The sequence below is a fragment of the Balaenoptera borealis genome (genome assembly GCF_965194805.1).
Source record: "Balaenoptera borealis genome assembly, chromosome: 4".
In the NCBI taxonomy this organism is placed as follows: domain Eukaryota; kingdom Metazoa; phylum Chordata; class Mammalia; order Artiodactyla; family Balaenopteridae; genus Balaenoptera; species Balaenoptera borealis.
In genome coordinates, this window is record NC_138861.1 from 16096895 (window position 1) to 16124557 (window position 27663).

At 37.1% G+C, this 27663-nt stretch overlaps 1 protein-coding gene across 2 annotated transcripts in view; it reads right to left on the reverse strand.

Annotated features, from left to right (window-relative positions):
* The window catches only part of UNC5C (unc-5 netrin receptor C), a 401385-nt gene that overhangs the window by 122229 nt on the left and 251493 nt on the right, over nucleotides 1-27663 (reverse strand). For both annotated transcript variants that reach the window (XM_082391648.1, XM_082391647.1), the window contains exon 3: nucleotides 15588-15731. In XM_082391648.1, coding sequence (XP_082247774.1) covers nucleotides 15588-15731 — 144 coding nt within the window. The remainder of the gene's footprint in view (nucleotides 1-15587; nucleotides 15732-27663) is intronic.

Genomic DNA, 27663 nt, shown 5'->3' on the forward strand with positions numbered 1-27663 from the left:
GACTTCAGAACCTAAAAGCACCATTTCAGCCTACTGAACTAATGAGTGAAATCTGAAGACTCTGGAGGTGTGCCTTTAATGTCTTTCAAGGAGCTATTAGAAAGCACCACTTGGAAAATGCAGTGAGAAAAAAATTCATTGTCATATACTTGCCTTTTGGTTGAATTTCTTGGCAGAAGAAAACCTTCAAGAGCTTAGGGGTTGTGAAAAGATTACTGGACCTATGTGGGTCTGAAGTAAGACAAGAGACTCTACAAATGGTGACAGAATTTCTGTCAGAAGGGCATTTCTAATTTGATTATCAAGAAATTGAGTATGGTGCAGGAATGAACACTTAAAATCCACAGAGTTATTAGAACTTGAAAGTGACCTAAACCAGGTCCTTATTTTACATATGAGAAACACATTTCTCAAATTACTCAAAGCCTCACAGCAAAATAATTGATGCTGCGTTAGAACCTGCTGATTTGATACATATTTTTCTATCCCACACATCCCTTCACATCTCTTTTGGTTGATTTGTGTCTTTTCAACAGAAACATTATAACTTCTTCTGCTCTTTCTTTTCTCGTATAGTAGCTTCTCATTGTTTTTTATCTGCATTAAGATGAAATTTTGGCAAAACACCAAATATTAATAAAAGCAATAGCAGCAGTGGACAACTTTAATGGGATAAAATGTTCTTAACAGGGTAGATCCTGTTGGTGAAAAATGATTCTAAAAAACTCCCATCTGATGCAGGGTAGGGTGAAGACCTAAAGACTGGAATTAGTTCTCAAATCAAATAACATATTGACTCTCACTTAAACTAACCAGCATATCACAAAATAAGGATTGAGAATTAGAAAGAGTGAGGCACATATATATCCAAATAGTCGAAACAAATTCCTTTAACATTTGTAAATTATCTCCTTAAGGTAGACACTTTATTAGGTACTTAGGATGAAGATATGTAAGATTCAGAATCAAGACTAGAACGGTAAGCTGAGATCTATTTATGAAAAGCCTTCCTGCCATGCTAAGGCATGGCAAACCCTCAAAGTCTTTTAAGCAGAGGAGGGAGATAGGATGTCATATTGCCCTCGGTGTGATTGAGGTGGTGGTGAAGAAGCAGAAGGTAGTTAGGAACCCATCTGAATAGATCAGGAGGGATGACGGGGTCCTGATCTCAGCTAGTGACAGTAGACAGGAAGGGGAGAAAGCAGATTCTAGTAATAAATAGATCATATGTTGAGGAAGACCTAGGTATTTGGAGAGTGACAAGAGGAAAAGATAATACTATATTCTTAGCTACTGCAATTGTTAAGTTGATACCAGCATTAAATGAAATAATACCAAACGGGGCAGGAAAGTAGTGAGAAAGATAGCAAATGTATTTTGGTACATGTTCAGTTTGGTGCAGCTGTAGGCTATTCAAGTGGAAAAGTTCAGTAGGTCCATATCATGGTTTCTCAACCTCAGCACGACTGACATTTGGGACTGGATAATTCTGTTGTGAGGTTGCCCTGTGCACAGTAAGTTGCTTAGCAGTAGCCTTGGACTCTACCCAGCAGATACCAGTAGCACCCTTCCAAGCCATGACAAAACAAACACTTCCAGACAATGCCAAATGTCTCCTGACATGAAAAATCACCTCAAGTAGAGAACCACTAGTCTAGAGTTTGGAAAAGAAGGCCTGGTAAAAGATCTGTGCTTCGTTGTCTAGGAGATAGCTGAAGCACTAGAAATAGATGACACTACCAGGGCAGGAAAAAAAAAAAAAGAGGACACCAACATTCAAGAGGAAAACCTGCCTGCAAAAATGATATGGTGTGAACAAAGACGTCGGAGAAAAACCAAGAGACAAGTGTCAGAGAAGCCAAGAGGAGAATAAAGTTTTAAGAAGTTGGGAGGCCAACAGGACAAATGCAGCAAAGGACTCAGAAGGAGAAGAAGTTTGGGGAATTTAGGAGTGAAGGGGGAGTAGAAGCCCAGCTGAGCTGAGGGTGCACAGGAATTGGGAAAATGACCATCAGGAGAACTCCTACTCTTTTGCAAGATTTTATGGCGACGGAAGTCAGCAGCACCATTAAGGGATGATGGGTTCGAATGTAGCAGGCTATAATTCTTCTTAGGATGTGGTATAGTTTTGGGCACGGTTTTCAAATTCCTGCCATATGAAGGCACACCTTTTGAGAATCCTCATTTCCTAATTGAGAATGGTGACCACACATCAGAGTCACGTACTTCAAAAGACAGGTTTAACTGAACCATCACTGAATACCATATAATTCTGTTGTTTTGATGTTATTTAATTTTAAACTCTATGTAAATTTTATCTAATTTCTAAAATGATTCACATTTAACCCCCCACAAGGTAGTACTTCTTCCTGAAAAATCCTTTTAATTCCTGCCCCAAACCTCTTTTCTAGCTTTCAGGTTGTGTAAAGAGCGCAGAATATATTGTGCTGTCCAGCATGGCAGCTGCTCCTTTCATATGCCTCCACGGTACTCTGTAAGGGGGTGAGTAGCATTTTAAGCATATCCTTTATCATTTGGAGAGATGTGATAGAAGGCAGGCTGGACGACTTGCAGGCAGAGAGAACACGAGGGTGACGAATGGATAAGCATGAAAAACGGACACTTGTCAGCTAGGAATTAGATGTACAACAGAATGTTTTAGAATAACGTGGGCATTCCTGTCAGGAAAAAAGATGAATTTTTTGCCCTTGGAAGACCTTTAGGAGTCTACATTTCTGTTTTCCTTCCATTAGTTCTAAGGCTGCTACTAAAATAAGTATAAAGTCCTTTCATTATAACCTAGATTACTTTTGCAAAGTAAACTTGGCTTACCTCTGATTTAGTCATTGACTCCATCAATTAAAAGAAAAATCAGCCTTGTCATATGCATGCATTCAGAGAGATGTTTACTTAAGAACATGAATATTGGGGCTTACTAAATCCATACAGAGAAATCCAATTAGCAGATGTAGAATCAGACCTGAAACTATATGGATTTCTATTTACCATTTACACAGTAATCAAAGAAAGCCTTTTAGAACACACACATGTGTGGGTGTACACGGCATCTCGTTTTTTATGGTAGAATTTTGATGCTGTCAATGAATTTTTTTGCACAATAATAATACTGTGGTTACAAATATTTATGATGTGAAACCCACTAATTTCATGGCATTCTACAAACATGGACTCTGCTTTTTGACAATGTGGTGGGCAGAAAAGAAGGCTACCTGGGATTTTGAAGACTCTGTGGCCTCACTTTCCTCATTTGTAAAATGAAAGTAAGTGACGGAATGCTTTTGAAGATCTCTTTTGTCATAAGGGCCTATGCCTGAGTACACTAACATTTTAAATATGCATTTTAGGGGAAAACAGCCTATCCTTTGTGAAATAAGATAAGATCTTTAAGGATTTATACCAATTATCAAAGAGAAATAATAGAAGAAATTATTTTTCAATAATTTAGGAGATGATGCATCTTTGAAAAGAACAGCTTATATATTTTCCTCTTAGGACAATCTTCATGCAACTTTTGTACACTTCAATATACAGGTATGGGTAAGAGTTAGAAAAATGGGTTGATGGATGGGTTCCAGAAGATTCCATATTAAAAATATCAGAAAATTCTTTGTACAAATCCAAGGGAGCAATATAATATACATCACAAAAGCAGATGAATATTAACGCTTTGATGATTATGAATGCAGAGAATTACTTTGACAAAACTAATTTTCTCTCTCCATGAAGAGATGGGAAGGAAATGCCTACCCAAAATAGCATGCAAGAAAGCCTGTCACACCAAAGCGCATATTTATGAAAGGGGCCCAAAATCAAGTCTCTTCCGCAGTGACCTCCCTCGAGCATCTTTGCCTGACACCATCTGAAAAGGGTGAAAGTGGCCTACAATGGGAAAGTTGAGGCTGGAAAGGTGGGAGCTTTGACTATAACAGGTCATACTACCAAGCCCCTGTGAGCCCTGCTGATTCGGGAAGGAAACCAGGAGAAACTACCAGCAAAAGATCTCCCTATGGTGTCTAAGCAGGCAGGTTGCTGATACTATTGTCTTTGAAAAAGAAAATAAACAGGTTCTCACTCCAAGGTAAAGAAAAAATAACTTACATTTGTTAAAAATGTTTATTCCCTTAGCAATGCTACTTGATTATGCAGAAAGATTTATTAGAATAAAATATTTTTTAAAAGACAAAATCTTGACAATGTGATAAACTGATATTATGAAGTTAAGAGTTCGCGGATGGGTATACTTCAATAGATTATTCTAATGGAAATTAAAGTCCTTAAATTCCATTGATTAATAAGATATAAATGACATAGTATTACCTTATTAAGGTTGGTTGCTTTTTGTTTTAAATCTGATAGGGTTTTGTGAATGTTAGATCTCATAGAGTTTTGTGAATATTAAAAGAGATATTGAATCTGAAAAGGTTTTGGAAGATTATGAAGCACAAAACACATGTAATAAATCATTACAACTATTTCTATTACTATTAGTCAGAGAGTTCTGGCCTGAAAGATGATTACTCATCTGAGTAAATTTCAGCATGTCATTCGCGTACACACTTGGGCCATTTGGTCTATAAACTATAGGATGTAATATTCCTTACTATTCTTACGGAATTTAAGGTTTATTGTTGAGTTTTTCAAACTGTGTGTCATGACCCCTTAGAGGATTATGAATTCAATTTAGGGGATTAAAAACCAGCATTAAAAATATGAAATGGAATAAATAGAAAATGTCAAGTGATCATACATAGTATTATTATGTATGTTTATATGTACATACACACACACACCTCTGTGTATTTGTAGGTATGAAGAGATGGGTATATGTTTATTTAGTGGATCATGATAGAAATATATTTTTTATTATAGGTCACTGTGAAAGAGGTCTGAAAGCCCCTGCAAAGCAAGATAACATTGCAGCCAAGAGCAAGATCTTCAGCACGGACAAACTTGGGTTCCGGTTCTGACTTTACCCCTTGACTAGCTGTGTGACCTTGAGCACACTGCTTAACCTCTTCTTACTTTAGTTTCTTCAGCTAAGAAATGAGTATGATAATAGTAATTATTTTACAGGGTTTTATAGGAAGAAGCACCTATAAAACTCTAGCATCATGCCTTAAATATAAATATGCACTCAAAAGATAGTAATCCCCACACCATTTCCCCCCCCCAGTATTAGTGAATTTTAGTATGCTGTACAAACATTAGGCATTATCATTGTTAGTCAAAATAATCATAAACAAGTGAGACAAAGTAATTACGAGCGTGGAAGACTAATGATTGAAAGTGATGTGTCACAAAGAAAAACTTAGGGATTACCATGCTGTGCTTGAAAAAAATGCAGATTTCATAATCAGATTTGGCTCCAGGAATCCACAGTTTTTATTGGCCCCCAAGTGTGTTTTACACACAGCAGTAAAATCTGAGAACTACCGATTGATTGACTGATTATTTATGGAACACCCATGATATGCACGGCACTGTGCTAGACTCTGTAGGCAGAGGGAGAGAGGGGCCTGGGAGGCCGTGAGAACCAAGAAGACCTGCTTCTGCACTGTGGCTCTTAAGACAGTGAGTCTCTGTTGGTGTTTCCCCAGTGTCAGTACTTACTTTTGTGCAGGTTGATGGCTGACATTGTCTAACACAGACACTGAAATTTCATATGTGTCTAGGGGACAGGCAGGTAACTTAAATGAAGAAAGTTAGGCACAAGAATTATTTTTTTCTTAAAACATAGCACCAACCTGGGCTGTCTTAGGTTTTCCAAATTTTAATAGAGACATGGGTACAAAACCAATTCACTTAACTTTTTACTTGCTACTCAGCTCTATGCTGCCATATAGGAATGCAGATTTGGTGGGCCACAGACCCCATATTTGACAGAAACTAGCAATCAATTAATTCTTTTCATGCTCAATGAACAAAGGTAGTAAAAACATTTTTTAGTTTTTAAAATTCTGTTTTATTGTACTTTCAAAGTGTTCCTCTAGCAAATAAAATAATTCTGTGGTCACATATAGTAACAATACTTGTGTTCTTAGAGGGAAAAAGTGTGCCTTTCTTTCAATAATGATAAAAGGGGATAATTATGTTATCATAGTAGAGTATAACTTATGCTTAAATCACCAAATCTGGCTGTTAACAGGAAATAACTGCCATGAACCAACCAGGATAGCATATTTTGGGAAAACTAGATTAGACTTCTGAGCTTTGAGCATTTATTAAAAGTGAAAAAGTCCTGACAATGCTATAGAACCCTAAAAAGTTTGCCATGGTTTTCTTTTCCAGGAATAGAGTATCTTTGCTGGAATTAAAAAAAAAAAATCATGAAAAAAATGTTATATTCAGCAACTCCTAATGTGGTTTTTAAAAGGAAGGGACACAGTATATAAAAAATGTTGGAAGGAGTTTTCTTTTTAACTTGCTTTTTCTTCTCAAATATTGTAAAAGATAAAACAAAACAAAACAAAAACCCACGAACCAATCAGCAAAAACATGAAGTTTCCTCTATGGTTAGATTGCAAAGTGAACTATCACATTTCTGCAAACCTGTACAATGAATTGGACTGTAAAAAGAAAAGTTTAAAACTCAGATTTACCATTTCCTAAACAAGTGACTAGGGTAAGTTATCTAATATTTCGTTTCCATGCTTCTGTTTCGTTATTTGCAAAATAAGGATAATAACAGATCCTACCCAAAGGACTGTTGGAGGCATCAGAAAAATTAACATGCACAAGGGGCTTATAGAATTAGGCATACGGTAAGCATGCCATAAATGTTGGTTACTAGGACACAGGGTTTTTTAAAGACAAAAGAATGAAGATGAAAGATTTTTATTTTGTTCCTATTATTGTTTTGCAACCTCTTTTTACTTTTTAAAAAACTAATGTTTTTGACCAATCTTATGAATTGCCCACAGACACTTTCATAATATCATAGTTATGGGCAGGGACAGAGGTTAGAATAATTTGAGCAAATCAGCAGAAAGATTATCTGGCAATGTCTTTAGTTTTGCCAAGGCATGGCTATCCCTTACTGCACCGGGTCATTTAAACAGAAATTCTGAGTAAGCAAAGTCCCTGCAAAGGGAAGTACAATTTCAGCCATTCTTCTTTATTTCTTGGCTTTGGGGCATTTATAGGACAAATATATTGTATTCAGATAGTTTTGCTAAAGGGTTTTTAAAAAAATAAATATTTTACAGCTAGAACTCCAAAGACATCCATTACAGAGAAGAGGAAGAAAAAAAAAAAACCCATATAAGCTACCCTTCTGTTCACACTGCATCTTTATTTTCAGAAAAAAAAATGATTATATGTCATCACAATATTTTTTAAGGTATGTCTTAGGGGTAAATAATAAGAAACATGCCAACTTTATGGATGAGGAACCCGATATATCAAAAAGTTAAGGCTCTTTTCTCAGAGTACAAAAAAAGAACACGATTGCAGACAAGCTTTTTTGCAAATAAGCAGTTTAGCCATAAACTTCCCATTTCATACAGCATAAAACATTACTTTAATGACATATTTTAGTCCAGTGGGTTACCAGCCCTTCCTATAGCACATAGATGGATGATTTTTTCCCAAACTATAACTTATGAGACAGTATTTTATCAATTAGATGTCTACCTCTCAGAACAAATATGAGCTATAAATGCCTATGGATTTGTGGAGCCTCCATGAATCTTGAGAACTTCTGTCTAAACACAAAAGCAAATAAGTTTGGAAAAATACAGACTGATGCAATCAGGTATGTGTTATGGTTTTTAATTTTGAAATAGGAACCACATGATGGACTAATTAATATAACGGTTGAGATTTATATGAAACAAGGAGACATTTATTGTTAAAAATTTTGTCTTATTATCTAAAAATGTCTAAATTGTGCAATTAATCTCATCTAATTCAAAAACCGGCCTCTGTAACTTACAGTGGGTTTACTGGGGACTTAAATGGTCATACAGGGGGTCAAACCACAGCTCAGAAGTGCACGTTAGTAAACAGGCCATTTATTCTGGTGTGGTGGCAAGCTTGCTGAGCTCTACCAAGACATTGGTGTCAGGCTGCCAGATCCTGTCATGGTATAACCTAAGTCTTTCAGAACACCTGGTTAACGCAGAACACCTGCATTATTTGGTTAAACTGTATTTTTAATTTTGATTATGCCAAGTAGAGTAGACAGGTAGGAAATGGAAAAGTAACATACAAGGCCACAAATAATGACTTCTGTATATACAAACTAACACAATAATTGACAAGATCACATGTATATTTAACTGGAGATACTACCACCCCTACTATAGAAATATTAGTTCATTCATTCCTTTCAGATATTTATTGAGTTCCTCCACAGTGTCAGGCATCATTGTAGGCATTCTGAATTCATGAGTGAACAAACCAAACAAAAATCTTTGCTCATGTGGATCTTACTTTCTAAGGGGCTGGGGAAAATAGACGACTAGTCATGAACATAATAAATAAGTATATAGTAGGTTCGAAGTTGATAAGTGCTATGGAGAAAATAAATAAGACAAAAGTGTAATGGGAATTTGAAGTAGGGGGAGCACAGGGGCAATCAGTTCAGTCTATCTGATGTCCTCAAATTCCTTGGGTGATAAAACATTTTTACTGAAACAACAAATCATTAGCATGAAATAGCAGCGTCACTTTGCCTTATCATATGCTTACAATTTAATTCGGTTTCATTCCATTTACTTACGTCTTCAGTTACTTTAGCACCAGCCACATCTAAGGCACTGTTTTTAGGCACTGGGGATATAATGATGAAGAAAATAAAGTGCCTGCTCTAGTGAAGCTTATATTCCAGTGGTGGAGCTAGTCAGCCTAAAAGATCATGAATAATGATGAAGAGAAATGCTCTCAAGAAAAATAAAGCAGGCTTGGGGTTAGAAGAGTGACAGAGTTGGCGACAGCGGGTGTTAGGTAAATTGGTCAGGGTTAATCCCACTAAAGAGCTGATGTCTCAGCAGAAATCTGAATGAAAGAAGGAGGTGAGCCACTGGTAGAATTGGGGAAGAATGTTTCAGGTGGGAGGGAAGAGTTATTGCAAATAGCCTGTATCTGGAATGAGTGTATTAAACATTGCTAAAAACAAACTGGTATAGTTGGAGCAGACCAAGCAACAGGAGAGAGGCAGGAACCCAAGGCCTTCTTTCACTTCTGCATTGTAAATAATAGCCTATGTCATTACGCATGTGGAAAATAAGATATTTTTGTGAACTGACACCTGACACAAAATCATGGTCACCTCCTCTCTTATTTGTATCCAGTGTGTTGGTTAAAAGCATGGACTCCTTTGCTGGTCTGACCTACTTCTCCATATATGAGCTTCGAACTCAGGCAGCTTTTTAATCTCCCTTTGTCCTCCATTTCCTCATTTGTAAAATGAGGATAATAACACCTGTTACACAGAATTGTTGCAAGTACTGAATGAACTAATTCATGTAAGTGTTGGTCAAAGGGTACCAACTTTCAGGTACAAGATGAATAAGTTCTGGGGATATTTTTGTACAGCATGGTTATTATAGTTAATCATACTGTATTGCATAAAATTTGCTAAGAGAGTAGAGCCTAAGTGTTTTCACCACACACACACACACACACACACACACACACACACACATACACAGTAACTATGTGAGGTGAAAAAGTGATTGAAACAGTGTATCTATTATTATTATTCTATAGCCCATCTGTCCAATACGAGCCACACGTGGCTATGGAGCAGTTGACATGTGGCTAGTCTCAACTGAGAAGTACTGTAGTGTAAACACACCAGATCTCAAAGATTAATATGAGAAAAGAATGTTACATTGGCTATTTTATTGAAATGATAGTTTAAATACAGTAGACTAAGTAACATATTATTAAAATTAATTCTGCCTCTTTCTTTTTACTTTTTTCAGAGTGGCTACTAGAAAAGTTGAAATGACGTGCGGCTGGCATCATATTTCCTCGGACACTTGTTCTGGACAGCATGCTAGACACTACAGACTCACAGATGTAAACATGGCTTGGTCCAAACCTACCCATGGCTCACAAGGTGGCTCTGATCCCAGGGAAAAGGATGAGGGAGCTATGAGAGGAGGGCGGAGAGGGCCACTCTGATCCTCCTTAATTCCTCCCAGAAACTATCCTATTCCAATCCGTAGTCAGTGGCCTTTGCACACATAAGAAAGAGAAACTCCTCAGGAACTACCCTGACATTCCCAGGAGGATGGATTGTCCGTGCACATAAATCCATTGTAACTACTGAATTGAGGAGAAGGGTGACCGTATTACAGGGCTCCTCTAGCCTCAGGCTTAGGGACAAAATTACAGTCTAATTATACTTGAATCGGCAGAGAACTTCAACCTCTAGGACTGACGGCCCAGGCCTGGTACAGGAAATGGTGAAAGAAGGAAAAACTTTTTAGTTTTTAAAGTTAACTTAGTATTGATAAGTTTCAAAATGCACAAATAAAGTTGTATGAATCATTATCTCTGTTGTTATGAACATTATTATCATACACTGAGCATTTGCTTTGTGTCTGGCACTGTGCCATATGCTTTACAAGTTTATTCTAGTTTAATCTTAAACTAACCCTATCATTTTCATTTCATGGTTGATGGAACTAAGTCTCAGAGGGGTTAAGTCGCTTGATGAAGGTCACACTAGTAAGTGATGGAACCAGGGTTTGAATAAGTAAGTCAACCTGGCCCCAAATGTGTGCTCTAACTACTCCACTCTGCTACTCTCTTCACATTATGCCCACCATCCCCTTACAAAAGCAACCATGAACAACAACATCAATAATCACAACCAACATCAGCAATAGCAGCCAAGACATCTCCTGAAGAAAGACAGTGTTTGCTGACATTTTGCCTGAATTACGTTCTCCTACCTTAACACTCAGAATTCTCCCATTGGCCTATAACAAGGGACACTGGAAGAAACAACCCAATGAAACTGGTGGCTGTGTCACCATAAGGGTTCTACTTTGGACAGTCATTATAGTGTCCACTTGAGTCCCCTCAGAAGGAACTCCTCTCTCTGCAATGGAAGCTGCAGCACCCACTAAGGACACCTGACACTGCCCTCTGCTAAATGTGTTCAGTTCTAGAGCAGGCATATCATGTTCTCAGCTCATACCTGGCCGAATCCTAACTTTTTCCCGTTTCCTGTTTTCCCTCTGCCCCGATTGTCTCACAAACTTATTTTTGTTAAGAAAACTTAAATGAGTGAATAGCTAATATTCGTTTCTGCTTTGTAAACTTCTGAAAATAGAGCTTTTTCATGAAAGGGCTATGGGCCCCTCCACAGAGCACATAATGAGTATAGATCGAATTAGGTGAGAGGTAATTGCACTTATTTAACTTTAGCGTCATGGTTACCTTTACCTGAGAAAAATTTAAACTTTAATTGCAGTTGATGTGACAGCCATCGGTCAGATATTACTGGGCAAAGCACCACAGCTCACTTGAAACAGAGCAAACCAGAAAATCTGCAATCTTCCTGCGACATTAGCAAGGACTCACTTGGTAGGGATCAGCCCAGACAGAGAGAATTTGAAATTTAACTTTTTTTTCATCATGATGTAAATCTATATGAGTAAATCTTTATATATTGGATGTTGTTCCTTGGCCACACACATATGCGTTCAGTTACTTATGGAAGTACAAGCAAACTTCTCTTCAGTCTTAATACATGAAGACAAAAAGGTGCTATGGGCAAATTAATGTCTTACTGGAAGAAGAGTTTATCTTATTATTTGAAAATGTCAAACTACGTATAAAAGCTGTGAAGTAAATAGCAAAGTTTATGTAATACGTTGCAAAGAAAGATGAGGTTCTTATATGTTTTTAATTTTTAATGTGGTGAATAGGGTTATATAAAGATAATATTATATATGCTATTTTATTAAATACTATATATTGTTTATGTATACATATATAAAGTTGGCACCACACAGGAGTCATCATTTGTAACTATGAAGCCCTTAAACTTCAGCTTTTAGGCAAGCCAATTTAGTATAGAGTGTAGATTGGCAATTTTAAATATTCATTACACTTGATATTAATGACCACATAGCAATGCAAGATATAGTTTTATATCATTGTGCCTCTTTTGATTATAACTAGAAGCTAATTTTGAATTCATTTAATTATCTGACCAAAACAATACATTTTTTGTTTCTTTTTGAAATGTTTGAAAGTATGTTCAAGATACTTTCATAACATAAAACACAAAATAAAACTAATAACATAAAATCTTCAAGATTCGTGGTAGACAACTGTAGTGGATTACATACGTTTTCAGGACTGATCCCACCTGTTGGGAGTGTTGAAGGTGGAGGCTCCCAGCCTCTCCCTCCTGGACTTGCCCTCAGTTGAGAAGAGCTGACTTGACCTAGGTCATACAAGTTGGTGAGGGTGAGGAGAAAAGGATGGGCCCACATGCATTGACTAGTCAATGTTGGGGAGAAAGGTCTGCTCACCTCCTGTGCCTCAAGGTGGGACAACTCTGAAGGGTCGTCCTAGCTCCAGAGGTCCCTATGGGGTCATCTTTTGTTGTACCTGTACGGCAGTTCAATTTCTCCCTCTGCCCATTTCTATTCCTCCACAGATGTTTTTCCGGAGAGCCCTCGCTAATACACTGCCCGCGTGCGTGTCTCCACCTCAGAGTCTATTTCATGGAGAATCCACAGAAGACAAAAAGAAAAATCCCTTTAGACATGCTCAGAGAGGAATGATTAATATAGAGCAAGTCTTTATAATGGTTTTAATTCAACAAAATTTATTAAACATCTTGGATATTCTAGGCGTTGTGCTAAGCACTGAAGATATACAGTTAAGCAAACCTGAATTAAGCAAAACTGATCTCAGAGAACTCGCTGGCATGAAACGCAGACATGACGACAAGTGAATATAATTCAAAGGAGACAAGCCTGTATTAAGAGGATGGACGAACTGCTCTGAAAGGTTTGAGAAAGGAACACCTATCATTCTGGAGACTGATGAGGCAGGAATGACTTCACTAAGGACAACTGAAAGAAATCCTTCAACAAGCTCAGGCCTTTTGAATCATTCTCTCCTTTCTTTCTCTCACATCCCACATCTAACCTCTCAAAGAAAAGCTACTACCTCTGCCTTTAAATATATCTAGAATCCAGGTCTCACTGCTCCACAGCTTCTAATCCATGCATCCTAACATCGCCCACATCCACAGCCTCGTAACTGGTCTCCCTGCTTCTACTCTTGCTTCTCATGGTCTAGTCTCAACACAGCAGTCAGGTGTTCTGCTAAAATGGAAGTCGTGTCATGAATTCCTCTGCTGAAAACATTCCGAAGTTCTCATTTCATACTGAGGACCAAAGATGTTACACCCACAGGGCCTAGGCCATCTCCACACTGCCCTCCTGTCCGTACCTTTCTCAGCTCACCTAGGGGTCTACTCTCGCTCACTCTCTTCCAGCCACTCCGGTTAATTCGATCTTCTTGGTACCCGCCAGCACATACCTGCCTCAGGGCGTCTGTACTTATGCCACTTGCTGTCCCCTCTGCCTGACTTCCTCTCTCCCTTCCTTCAGGTTTCTTCAACAGTCAACTTCTTCTGGAGGCCTTCCCAGACCACCCTCCCCAGCACAACAATACCCCCTTTTCCCACTTATCTTTCTTCATAGCACTTACCATCTGCTCTGTCTCTGATTATTTATTTCATATAGAGTGTGCCCTTGCTCACCAGACATAAGCCTCCTGAGGGCAGGGATCATTACATGTTTTGATTCTGGCTCCATACCCAATACCTACAATTGTCCCAAGAACACAGTAAATGCTTACTAAATATTTGTTGAATAAATGAGTTTTTACAAATAATGAAGTAAGAGAAAGGTGAAGCCCTTCAGTATGAACAATACGTGGAAAGTATAGAAATGGAAGTATTTCTAATCTAGTGTGACCCGATTGGAGACATTCTTTGTGGTCAGAGCTGGAAATTTAGGTTACCTTATGTAAACAATGAAATATGGTTGTTATGGGCTGAAATGTGTACCTCCCGCCAAAATTCACATGTTGAAATCCTAGCCCTCAGTACCTCAGAATGTGACTTTATTTGGAGATATGGCCTTTAAAGAGGTGATTAAGTTAAAATGAGGCCATTAAGGCCATACTTAAACAATAGCCTTGTAGCCTTAAACAATATGACTGGCATCCTTATGAGAATAGAAATTTGGATGTGGACCATTACAGAAGGAAGATAGTATGAAGACATGGAGAAGATGACCATCTACAAGCCAAGGAGAGAGGCCTCAGAAGAAGCCAATACTTCCAGCACCTTTATCTTGGAATTCTAGCTTCCAGAACTGTGAGAAAATAAATTTCTGTTGTTTAAGCCACCAGTCGGTGGAATTTTGTTATGGCAGCCCTAGCAAACTAATACAGTGATATATACCATTGTTAGAAATTTTGACTTTATCTCACGATCCACTATAAAAATTTAGCAGAGATGGAGGTGAGCTGAGATGAGACCTGAGTTTTAGGAATCTTCTGAAATCTTGCATTTGTGGTAATATGGAGGAAGGATTAGAAAAGGGAAAAGACTTGAGTCATGGAGACTAACCAGGAAGTGTTTGCAACGGTTGGGATCTAGATCAAGCAGAGGGGAAGGAAGAGGCGAGAACAGAATTGGGGGAAGCATCAGAGCCACAATTGTTGGGACTTAGTGACATATTACAGGTAAGTGACATTAGACATCAATGCAAATTGAAATTTAGTAAAATACAGACATGCAAAGGAATTCAGATAATAAAATTTACATGGGTTTCAGTGGTCTCATACTTGAGAAAATTTCTCAGTATGGAACCTAAAGACAGATTAAAGCAGCATTCATGCCGCTCAAGGTGTGAATAGTACTCGTTGAGACAAGGGTCTGCAGAAAGAGCTGCAGACTACATCTCCTCCTTGGGGATAATATGCACATTAGCATATTAAGGAATCTGGAAAGTTTTGCAATGAAGAAACCTCTTTAACTTTGTCCAAAAAAAAGGTATTTCCCACATTTATTGATTATGGAACACTTTTTTTGTGTGTGAGGCACCTTTTAACCTCTCCCTCAACAAAAATACTCTAGAAATTAACACAGTTTGGAAAACAGTGGTGTATTCTGATGCACTAGAACAGTTCTAAAATAAACAGAGAAACTTTGTCTGGGTAATTTCTATTTCTAATAGCAAAACTAGTCAACACTGTCCTAACAAATTGGCAGAATAAACTCATTAAAGGAATACAGTTGGTTTTCCCGTACCCTAATTACTACCAGATTAAAAAAGAAAATTCAACCTTTTGAAAGTAGCACGAATTCTTTCACACCCATAAAGGAAAATTACTCAGTGCTTGAAACAAAATAAAATGATATTCTGGTGACTTAAAGGGAAAGTGTAGCTCAAATTCAGAAATCTGGGAGCAATTTTTAACCAGGGTTCTTTGACACTAGAGCAGTTATGGTCTAAATTTTCCCATTTTCCATCCGTTTCTGGAATCCACAGTGTCCCTGCACGATGACTCACATGCAATGCGCACGTAGGCCTTCCGGCTCTTGGTGGTACCCGCCGAGCTCCAGGCTACACACTGGCACCAGTAATCTTCAGGCCCAAAGAGTTCTTCCACTTGCTGGCGTGAAATCTCAATGCTTACTTCCCGGACAATGAGACCTGCCAAGGCAAAGGAAGATTTAAGTCAGGAGAAGACTTGTACTAACAAAATACAAAACACCATACATATATTTTTCCTCCAGTGATCCTTCTTGATGCCATAGACCAACATCCTAGATATTGCCTCTTATCTCCTCTGATTTTCCTCTGGATCCAGTTTCTTGATCCACACCTTTTTCATTCTCTTATTTGCTATTTCAAGTCTTCTGGATTCACCAGATAATGAAAGTGGAGTTGGTCCATCACTCCACAGAATTACACCTTTCCTGTTATAGCGTAACATTCACCCTCCACCAAGGTATCTTCCTCTGTGTATTGAAACAGTAACTTGAATTTAACATCTTCTAAGGATTCTATCTCAATTATACAGGTTGTGGGTAAGATACCCATATGCTGTGCACAGCTTTACAATAACTAAGTCTACCTAATTCTTTACATGAAATGAGAAAGAATGACCTAAAACTATAATCGTAAGTATATAAATCATCAATATATATATTTAAATGCACAAATATGTATATCAGTTTTTATTATTACATGACCTAGTACTTTATATATAAATATATATATATAAATATGTGGTGATTTTTTAAAACTAAGTCATTTTAAACAGCTTTGTTTATTATTTGGTTATTATTAAGGCACATTGTTTTTCTTAAAAGAAATACTAGCCTTAGTTAACAAACCTCTGCTGTTCTATCCAAAGAATGTATGACTTTAAGGTTTTCATGAGTAATATTTTGAAAGCCCAAGTGTGTCTCTATAATAACAATGTAACCAAAATCCTGTTAAAAATAAAGTGGCTTCTAGTTAAAATGCTCAAATAATTGGAATTTATTTCACAGTATTATGTAATCCTAAAATAACAAAAATTGAACTAAGAATCTGGGATTATCATTTTAGGGGTATTCATCCTGCAATATGCCTCTTTGCACGAGCAAGAAGGATTATCTGAACAATATACGTGGGCAACTGCCAGTTCTCTTGCACATACTTCCAGCATGGAGTGTCTACTGAGAGAACTGGCAGGGGCACCATTTAGGGAGTAGGAGAATTTGCTCTGGGTCGAGTATGAGCACAGTAAGAGAAGTTAAATGTATTACTCTGTACTGTTTATTCATTCATTCATTCACCAAATATCTACTGAGTATCAATCATGTGGAACATATTGCACTAGGTACTTGTGAAACTCTGATGAGTCAAATAGTCATTGCCCTCAATGAACTTTTATTTTTTATTTTTTTTATTTTTTAAAATAAATTTATTTATTTATTTATTTTTGCTGTGTTGGGTCTTTGTTTCTGTGTGAGGGCTTTCTCTAGTTGCGGCAAGTGGGGGCCACTCTTCATCGCGGTGCGCGGGCCTCTCACTGTCGCGGCCTCTCTTGTTGCGGAGCACAGGCTCCAGACGCGCAGGCTCAGCAGTTGTGGCTCACGGGCCCAGTTGCTCCGCGGCATGTGGGATCCTCCCAGACCAGGGCTCGAACCCGTGTCCCCTGCATTAGCAGGCAGATTCTCAACCACTGTGCCACCAGGGAAGCCCGAACTTTTTTGTGAGGAGGATACATAAAAGTCTCCAACATGAGTTAGGTTGATTAAATCCTATGGGGAGAGGGACAGGGCACATGGGAAGAAGTAGGAAAGGGAAGGAGGAGACTGAGAACCCAGGAGAAGACAACTGAGCACTGGACACAGAATACTAGCATGAGATGAAACTAGAGACAAGAAAGGGACCACTTTACATACATTCTTGTAAACCCACAGTTCTCAAAGTTATGGCCCACAAAACAGCTTTATCAGCATCACTTGGGAACTTGTTGAAAATGCAGATTCCTGGGTCCCACTCCAGACTCAGTGAACAAGAAAAATGGAGAGTTCGGCCCAGCAATATTTTAACGAGCCCTCCAGGAATTCTGATGCATGCTACAGTTTGAGAACCACTGTTGTACACCATGTTTAGGATCTGGGATGTCTTTCTGAGAACCAAGTGTTTTAAGCAAAAAGATGACATAATCAGATGAGAATTAAAAAATATACAGATATAAATATATATATGATATATATGATATAATGATATGTACAAGATATAAAGTTTAACTAGTTCCTAAAAGTTATGATATTTTAAAATGTTTGATCATGACTTCTTGGTATAGGTAACATGAAAGAGCTGTCATCTGGAGAGCCTAAAAAGGGGTATTCCAGTACTTACCCTAAAATCTAGGACATGTTCATATGGGTAAAAGCACTCAGGGAAATTAACAACCACCCAACAATAGTAGGTGCTGACCCATTGGGGGATAAACAATTCTTCCTATCACAAGCTGATGGGAGTTGAGTCACAGAAACAACGAAGTTCTTAGGTCCACTCGTGAGTCCCTGAACTGGAATGAAGCCCAGGAAAGTGGGTTTGATAAGCCCAAGGCACGGCAAAATTCTGATGGGGCGACTCTATTTACAAAAGTTAATTAAGTATATTTAATATTATTTTAACATTTTGGAAATTAGTAACGTTTTTATGTTTATAGAGTGATCAGTTTGAAAAGAATTTTCAAGTAACTGGCATATCCCAATCCCTCACCCTTCTATGAAAAGATTACTATATTATTTTAGCCAATGTCCAACCAATAAAACAAGTCTCCACAGTAAAAAACCAACTTATTAACAAATAACACTAATTTCTTTCCTCTTTCCTGGCCCTTGCTTGGGCTTTTCATTTTCCTGTCTCATTGTAATTGTTCTCATTTTTCTGATATCTAGAAATCTGTGCAAAAATGGGGCAGAGCCTTCCCTCCTCTCCTGCCTCCTTTCTTTTTACTTCACTCTCTCGTTTTTAAAACTTTTGTCTGTTTTACTTGTTTATACCTTCTCTGTTCATGCAGAAAGTCAGTTACTGGAAATGAAACTCTTCCTCTAAAGGTTGCTGCAGTCACCAAAGGGCGGATAAACCTGCAGTATTTCCTTAGAACTATAATGGTTCTTTCCAAAATGTAGAGCAGCAACAAACGGGCTCAGGATAGTAAAACCGCATACAAATATTTTGTGTCCCAAGATGATAACTTCAGGTTTCATTCCCCCCACCCCACCTTTTACTTAAAGCAATTACAGGAAACCTAATTAAATGCTAGGAGAACTTCATGAGGGCCACTGTATCCTTTTGCCTTGAGAGGCTCATGGATGTTTCTACTGAGCACAAATCTAAATCCTTTTAAGAAGCCACAGACCCGCCTGCTACAGGGATTATTCATCATATGAATGTTCTGAATTGTGTGGCCCAGGCTCCCCATGGGCACAGGAGTCAAGCACACACCGATTTTTGTCTTCAACGTCACAGATGCCCCATCCAGGAGGAGATGGATTAATTACAGCTCTGTATACTGGACCCGCCACATACCCAAAGTTTACACTCCAACGTGTGGTCAACAACACCAGAACAAGAAAAAACTGGAGCATGAAGTTATCTAAACACTTACATTTTAGAATTCTCTAGAATTAGCTGCATTATTCAGACTCTGAGTTACTCAGTTACATATCATCTTTTCACTACCATAGGTAAGTTCGTTACCTATGACATTTTGTTCATCAAACCAGAGGCTAGTGGTTTGGCTAAAAGTAGGTAATATCCTTTTTCTTTGAAAGTGCAATTTCCAACCTGCTTGAAGTCTTGAGATGGAAAAAGCAACCTGCCTTGAAATTTGAAATGCCACCAGCATTACTTCCAAGCAGGTTGCTTTGAAGAGCATTTGGGAACTTGAAATTGGTTTCAGGTTATTTAAGGGTGGGGGGAAATGATTCGGTCTACAGGATTTACTCAAATACAAATGTGTATTTTCCATCCTGTCTGATAACGTCAAAGATTTCCCATCACTGTTCTTCCTTTAATAGCGGCATCTCAAGGATGCATGCTGTTTGAAGTTTGCAGTGATTTGCTTTTACAATAGGAATCGCTGTGGTTTGGGAGCCAGAGTGCAGCAAAGTAATTAGCATACTTTACCAAGAAGTCTTATAATGAGCATGAACATGTACTTGTTAATAGGGAGTTTCACATGATTTTAGAAATTCAGATGCAAATGCCACCTTCTGATTGGATCTTTGTGAGGCTATACGTGAATTTGGCAATAAAATCTGGTAATTGACATCTATTCCTTATCTTTAGCATAAATTTAACTTCATAATAGTCAAGCACCCCAAACAGTGTTTTTCTAGAGATTATTATAATGTGATCAAAAATCCATGATTAATCCTGTTGCATAATTATTTAAAACAATATCCATATTCCCCCAGAAATGTAATCTGCAGTGCTGTCAACAAATATTAAAAGTCCACTAATGTCAAAAATTATGTTGTTCCAGAAATGTAAAGATGTATAAAATATCACATCCAGCCTTGTGCTATTCATTTATCATGTTTATTAGGTGACACTCAAAAATCATGCATTATCTTAAAGATTTTTAAAATATGCTCATCAAATCTGCATCTTCTAATACCCCATGTATGTTTCACTAAAAAGCATCCTCACCTCATGTTAGACTTAGGTGTTATGTGTGCCTGAGTTGCATTTCTCATTCCTCCCAATTACTTTATCTTTCATACGCAAAGGGAAGTTTTGAGACACCATGTTGTGCAGAGCTGGCAATTCTATTTCTTCCAGCACTCTCCCTATTGGGAGAAGAGCTGCAGACGTGACTCTACCAAATCTCATTATGGTATATTCAAAGTTAGTACACAGATTGGTGGGAAATGCACAAAGCTGTAGGGAAGGATGTTCTGGAATAGATTACAACATTTTATTGAATTAGTGTGGTCTCTTTTTCATGTTTTTTTCCAGAGCTTAACTCTATTAGTTTTCACTAATATCTAAAATATGAAACATAGCAGCTCAAGATGTCTTAATATAAATTTAACCACACAAAATGCTATCATTGTTTAAAAGGATGTCATACCATAAAAAAAACTGATTGTTATTTTAGCAACTTATAACTCTTACTAAGATAATCAAAATATGAAAACTCAAAAGGTAGAACTTTATAACTAAGACATTGTTTTATGTTACATGAAGTCATTTGACAATCTTTAAAGTACATCAGGAAAAGAAGACACTGTAAACGCATAATTTACCAACTTCTCTCTGAAATGTTTTCCTTGAATTTTTAATATAATATTTAATATATAAACAGTCCATCTAATTAACTAAAATTACTTTGTGTAATTGGGAATTGCAACTTACCAGTGTATTTGATTTATTATGAGTATAATTTTGTTAAAGTTACATTTACTATCTTTGTGATCAAGATGAATTTACCAAAAAGTCAAGGAATAACATGGCTGGGACTTAGTGGTTCAAGAGATTTGCTTGGAAGCATTTCATACCTAGGCCATTGACTTGATTACCTTTTATGTGATAGTTTCTAGTCACTTGGTTCTGGTTTGGCATTCTGTGTCCAATGGGGATTTGTGTTTTGTTTTGTTATATTTTTGTTTTGTCTAGAGCTGAGAAAAAATTATTCATTGGATTATATATCTGGAGTGGGGAGACATCTAGTGCTTCTAGAAAGCTATATGACAACCATAGATAAATGCAGTCTTCCCCCCTGAAACTTGAAAATTTAATTGCAAGATGATATTAAAATAGAGTGACAAATGATACTTACCCTGACAATGCTAACACTGTTTTTCCCTTTTCTTTTTAGGAGTGTCAGGTTCTAGATGTTACAGGAGAAACAGTGCTCCTACTTTTGATTTGACTTTCTAACCCCATCAAACCTAGGGCTGTAAGTATGAAAGATAATTGGAGTGGTGGGTATACGAAATATTTTCTCTTACTTAAAGAGTTGTATGAATGAGTTGACAGAAATTAATCTTACCAGCTTTGGCCCATCATGTAATTCCAATTCTTGACTTTGGTGATGAAAAACCTATTGAATCTCTGTTCCAAGAAGCCTTTCTGAGACCAAAATGGGAACTAAAATGCTTTCTGTAATTAATCTCTTCTCATATGTCAATGTTCTTTAGAATATAAAGAAGCTATTCTGTGAAAATATGATGATGGCAATGTGTTCAGTTTGGAAGGACACAAAGCACATTCCACTGAGAAAGCAAACATATTATTCGTCTAAATATTTTTCCTAAAACATCAAACATTATGTATATTTGAATGTATATTCCAACATTTTTCTTTAAAAGTATAATTCTTAATCATTATTTAAATCTAACTACATGCATTCCTTTCTGTCCCTATTTCATGTAATTTGTTAGTAATTTCAATAGAAGTAATTTTAACAAAATTTTAAAAAAAGATTCCTGTCAATAAGGGTGGGGAATAATAACATGTTATTGTAGATTAGTTAACTGTGGACTTATGAATTATAGACCTTACTATTACTTTTGTCCAGTCATTCATTCAATAGATATTTGTTGAGACTCTACTATGTGCCACGCACTCTTCTATGTGCTGAGGACACAGTGGTAAAGAAGATAGATAAGGATTCTATCCTCCTATGGGTTACATTCTATTGTGGACCTTGTTCTTGAGCAACTGTTTCAGGCATAGTAGTTTCCAAGGTGGGCATAGAGATGAAATGCTTATGGATCCCTTTTTCAGAAGTTTACTGTCTGATACTAGAGATAAAAATAGTAGCTTACTGAGTAAAGGGGCTCTGTCATATGCACTGTATATCCAACAGTATAGTAATTGGCACAAATATTTGTCTAGTTAATGTATGTTAAATGAATGAATGATTTGTTTGTTATAGCTATAATACAAAATAGTGTTAAATCCAAGCTACAGGTAAATTTAATTGTAGCTCAGAACAGTAAAGGTAACTAGTATTTATTGAACATCTACCATGGGTCTCAGTTAATCTGCATAATAATCCTTGGGATTAATATTGTTACACCTCTAATACAGGTAAGACGTGGAGGTCAGAATTTAAACAATTGTTCACACAGCTAATAACTACTGAAATCAGGATTTAGATCCACATTTGTCTGAATCCAGTGTTCCTATTCCTTTCACTACACCAATATTCCTTAAACTGTGTCTTAAAAAAGTGGTTTTTGCTCAAATAAGTTTGGGGATTTCTGCTTAATACAACTTTCTCTTAGAAACTCAGAGTGCCCGTTAGTATACTGAAGGCATTGGTCAGAAGTTCTGCCATAAAGAAGTAGGTTTAATTCGGATTGCCACCATTCCCCCCAAATTTATTAAACCATAGAACCCTACAGTCAACATAAACACAGAACCCATTTCATCATAGCTTTCAATGTGGTTTTGTTTAGCATTCACCAGATGTTGATCTATTGAATAAAAGTAATCCATTGTTTGGAAAATTCTGAAAACCCCATAAAGAAAGCTATAGAGAAATTTCTTTAGAAGGAGAGATCACGGGAAACCTGGGGAATGGAATATTTGAGTTTTAAGCCAAAGCATGGTTTGGGTTTAAAAATTTAGAGAGGAATCAAAGACACTTGAGGAGAAGAGAACAGCAAGAAGCCAAAGGGCAGAGATGAAAAAGCATGGTGACCACTGTGCAGAGTAGTTTACAAGAATTAAGTAAAGAAGACCATGGAATTAGAAGAGAGATTCCTGGAGAGCCTTGTATGCAAGTTACAGAAGACTGTATTGTGGAGAAGGGAGCCTGTGAAAATTGTACAGTGGTGAAATGACATTTTTAAACATGACATATCCTTTAGGAAGATTAATATGACTTTACTAGTAGACAAAACTAATCTAATTTACTTGAATTGAATTTTACTAATTTTAATTTTAATTATCATTACAAATTTCTTTTCAGATCAATGATCTTACAACAAGTCATTAATCATAAGTGTTAAGAGCAATATTCTTGGTGACCCTCTGAAAACAGTCTGATAATAAAAATCAGGTACATATATTCAGAATAATAATTACCCATACTGTCAGGCTTTTATTTTTTTTCTTATCCCAAATGATTTAGAAACAAGCATTAAGAGCCATCACCTCTGGAGTGACTGCCACTTACAACAGTTCATATGTAGGATATTGGGGACAGCTACTTGTTTATCTTAAAAGCAATACATTTCATATTCTTTAAAAAAATTTTTAAGTCAAACTATAAATGCTCATTTTTTTAAAAAATTCAAATCATCCAGACAATTATTATGACAACTGAGGGACTAGACAAATACTTGTCTAATACACAGCAACCCAGTGATTTATTTAGATAAGAGAATAAATTCCTGCTTTGTATATACTATCTGACTTCTAGAAAGTCTTAAATCCATCAAGCCGTGGTTTCCCAACTTGTAAAATAAAGTTAAGAATTTGTTCATTCCATTGGTTTGTGAGGAAAGAAATGAAATAACAGCTACAAAAGTTCTTGAAATCTATAAAATTCCTTTTAAATATCCTATAAAATAGTAATTGAAAATAAAACTACATTCTGTTAACAAAATTACCATTGGAGGTACTAACATAGTTTTAAGGGAGGGGAAGGGGGGAAGAACACCCTGACTGGAAATTGTATTAGTCACATACCCAGATGAGAAAGACATGGCTGGTTTGGGAAATTTTCAACAGAGTTGGGAGAGTTCAGTCTGGGTGGGGACGTGAACTGTCCAGGGCAATGCAGATGTGGCTACAATATTTAGAAATGAAATCTGAACAGCAGGAATAAGTTCTAGTGATTTGCCTTTAAGTTTCCTGTCCTTCAGCCAAATCACCCAGGACTTTACTCACCCCCTAGGTGCCTACTACATTAGAGCACAGATAGAGTAAAGCTACCCTGATGGGATGAGTGAAGAGTCTACTGATTTCAGGAACGAAGAAGCTTGCACAGCTCACCCATCAGGAATTTCTTACATCCCTATCCCAGTACCCAGGTGAGGCAGGGACACTAAGCAACTGAACAGAAATAACTAACTAGGGTAGTTCTGACTAATTTGGGGCAGAATAAGCAAACTTCCATCGTTTAGAGAAGACTTAAAATTGATAAACACAATCACGTTTTCTAGAGTCTTTCTTCACTGTCCAACTAGGATGTGAGCTCCATCAGGGTAGAAATTTTTGTGTGTTACCTGATGTTGCTGTGGCCTAGAATAATACCTGGTACATATTGTAGGCATACAATAAATATTTGTTGAATTAATGAAAGGGTATTTCCCCCAGTACACTATGATATATTTATTTAAAAGGTATGTGATTGTGTTCCCTTAGACTTTAGCGGAAAGGGACTTTCAGTCATGATGGCAGTTGTACCTCCTATTCTAGCCAGAAAGACATAATCAAACACAGCTCTGATTTAAATTTTGAACATGTTTGGTATTTGCACTAAGAACAGGGAACAAAAAGTGGAGTTACTGTAATGCTTTTTAGAGCCTCCAAAATTGTTGGGCCTCCAGTAAAAGCTGAGTGAAAACGGATCAAGTATCAGTGAGAAGATCCTTTTTTCTTATCCTTTTAAAAAAGAATTCTAGTATGCGAGAATGACTCAATCTACAAGAAGGAAAAAATTTAACTTGTGAAATTCTAAGTAGAGATGAAAAATATTAGCATTTCATATTTTCAAGCCAGGAGTATGTACTGAACTCCTGCTGAGACAACAATTTTCAATTTTAACTTTATAGAGAGACTGAGAAATAACTATTTGTTCTGATATTTCCCAAATATTTTAATATATTCTGAGATCCCTGCCTCAAATCTTTCTTTTATTATTCCAAAGGGAAAGATGATTTAATAAAATAATGCAAATAAGTATAATGCACTTAAACTTTTTTCCTTTTTTTTTTTTTTTTTTTATATTTATCTTTATTTGGTTGCACCAGGTCTTAGTTGCGGCTCACCGGCTCCTTAGTTGCAGCATGCAGACTTCTTAGTTGCGGCATGCATGTGGGATCTAGTTCCCTGACCAGGGATTGAACCCGTGCCCCCTGTATTGGGAGCGTGGAGTCTCAGCCACTGGACCACCAGGGAAGTCCCAACTTTTTTCCTTTTTTTAAATGCAGAGAATGTCTCTTTGACCTTCTGCTGATTCTAAGTTACATATACTTAGTTTTTGATAAACATAAGGCTTTAGGTAGAATTCCAGAAGACAACACTACTACATTATTTGCCAGTAAAACCTTATGTTTAATTCATCCTTGGCAATTAACTTAATTGAGAGTATGATCTTTGGAGAAGGACTTGGTTCAAATTCTAGTTCCTCAAATGACTAGATGTATGACCTTGGGAAAATTCCTCTACCTCACTAAATAGCACTTTCCTCAACTAGAAAATAGGAATTAAAATTCCTAACTCAATGGGTTATTTTAAGGATTAAATGAGGTGATATATGTAAAACTCTTAGCAGAGTAAGCCCTTAATACGATACTAACTAGCCTAACTAATGGAATTTCAGAAGCTAAAATAGTTTATGCCATGCTGTGTACTACACAATGCCCTTCATTTCAGAGCTTTACAAAATTAAAGTCTATGTTTCCATCACAGAAGTCTTCAGGGCAGCTATTTTGTGTGAGCTTTCTTAGTAATTCAGGCTACGTCTATCTTCAACCTACATCTTCTCAACCATGGCTACCAGGGTCTCCAAGCAAGGAGAAGAGAGCACAGAGAGCTCACACCTGCTCTTAAAAGGCTTGGCTCTGAAGTTCAACACAGCTCACTCATAGCCCATGGGCTAGAAGTAATCGCTTGGCCAAGCTGCACGGCAAGGAAGTGGGACTTGTAATATTCCTGTGTGCCCAGGAAGGAGAGAATACGACATAAATATTAGATGGCCTTCTACAATATAATTGAGTTTTCAAATATCTGAATGTGTGATTTTAATATTATGCCCCAAATGCTATAAAACAGTATAATTGGCTTATTATGTAAGAAAAATATTTTCAAATAGTGTGCTTACAGTTTTTCAAAATACTATTTCTAAAATAAATGTTGAAGAAATTGATGTGAAAATCTAGGTTATAATGTTTAGTTACTATTATAATTTTCTTTACAGTCCAACATCTTATTTTGATGTTTTCACAAGAGATAGGAAAACTAAAACTTGAAATAATATAAGAGTGATGCCTGATTCTGAATGTCGTGTGTAACTTGTAATGTCTTCATGTCCATTCTGCACTAGCACCACAAAGAAAAATAAAGAAGGAAAAATGATTGTTTCCCACCACGAGCTCCGATTTCCTGAGATATTTATGTAACTGTATAATACTGCCAACTGAACAAACAGCTTCAATCATGTGTCTGTTCATATCTGCAGGTAAAGTTTTGTTCTTTTCCTTTCTTTTATAAATGTATTCCCTTCAAAGGATACATACCCTAGTGGATAAACAATCTCTATGGGAGAACCGGAAAGCTAGCTATTTAATATGTGCAGTTCAGTGTCATAAGGCGTGGAATCACAATAATTAATATTTTGTGATGATACACTAATAAAGATGACATTTGCATGATTAGCCAGGTTTTTAGTAAAATGAAATTAATGGATAGGACTATTCAGTCTGAAGGATAGATACAACATGCTGACAAACAAAACTGGGTTTCAGCATAAAGTGGGTATGTTATATAAGCAGTATACACATGCACCAAATAATACTATGTATATTTATATGCATATCATTCATCTAGTATTTTCTTTTTACTTCCAAGTTGGAATGCATTTACTTCTTACCCTACAAGCCCATTTAGTCACATTTCTGTCAGATCCCACTTGCATATGCAGTGTTGAAAAAATCAGTGGTTAATAAATGTCCTTGGAGGACTTCCCTGGTGGGGCAGTGGACACTGCAGGGAACACGGGTTCGAGCCCTGGTCCAGGAAGATCTCACATGCCGCGGAGCAACTAAGCCCGTGCGCCACAACTACTGAGCCTGCGCTCTAGAGCCTGTGAGCCACAACTACGGAAGCTCGCATGCCACAACTACTGAAGCCCACACGCCTAGAGCCCGTGCTCTGCAACAAGAGA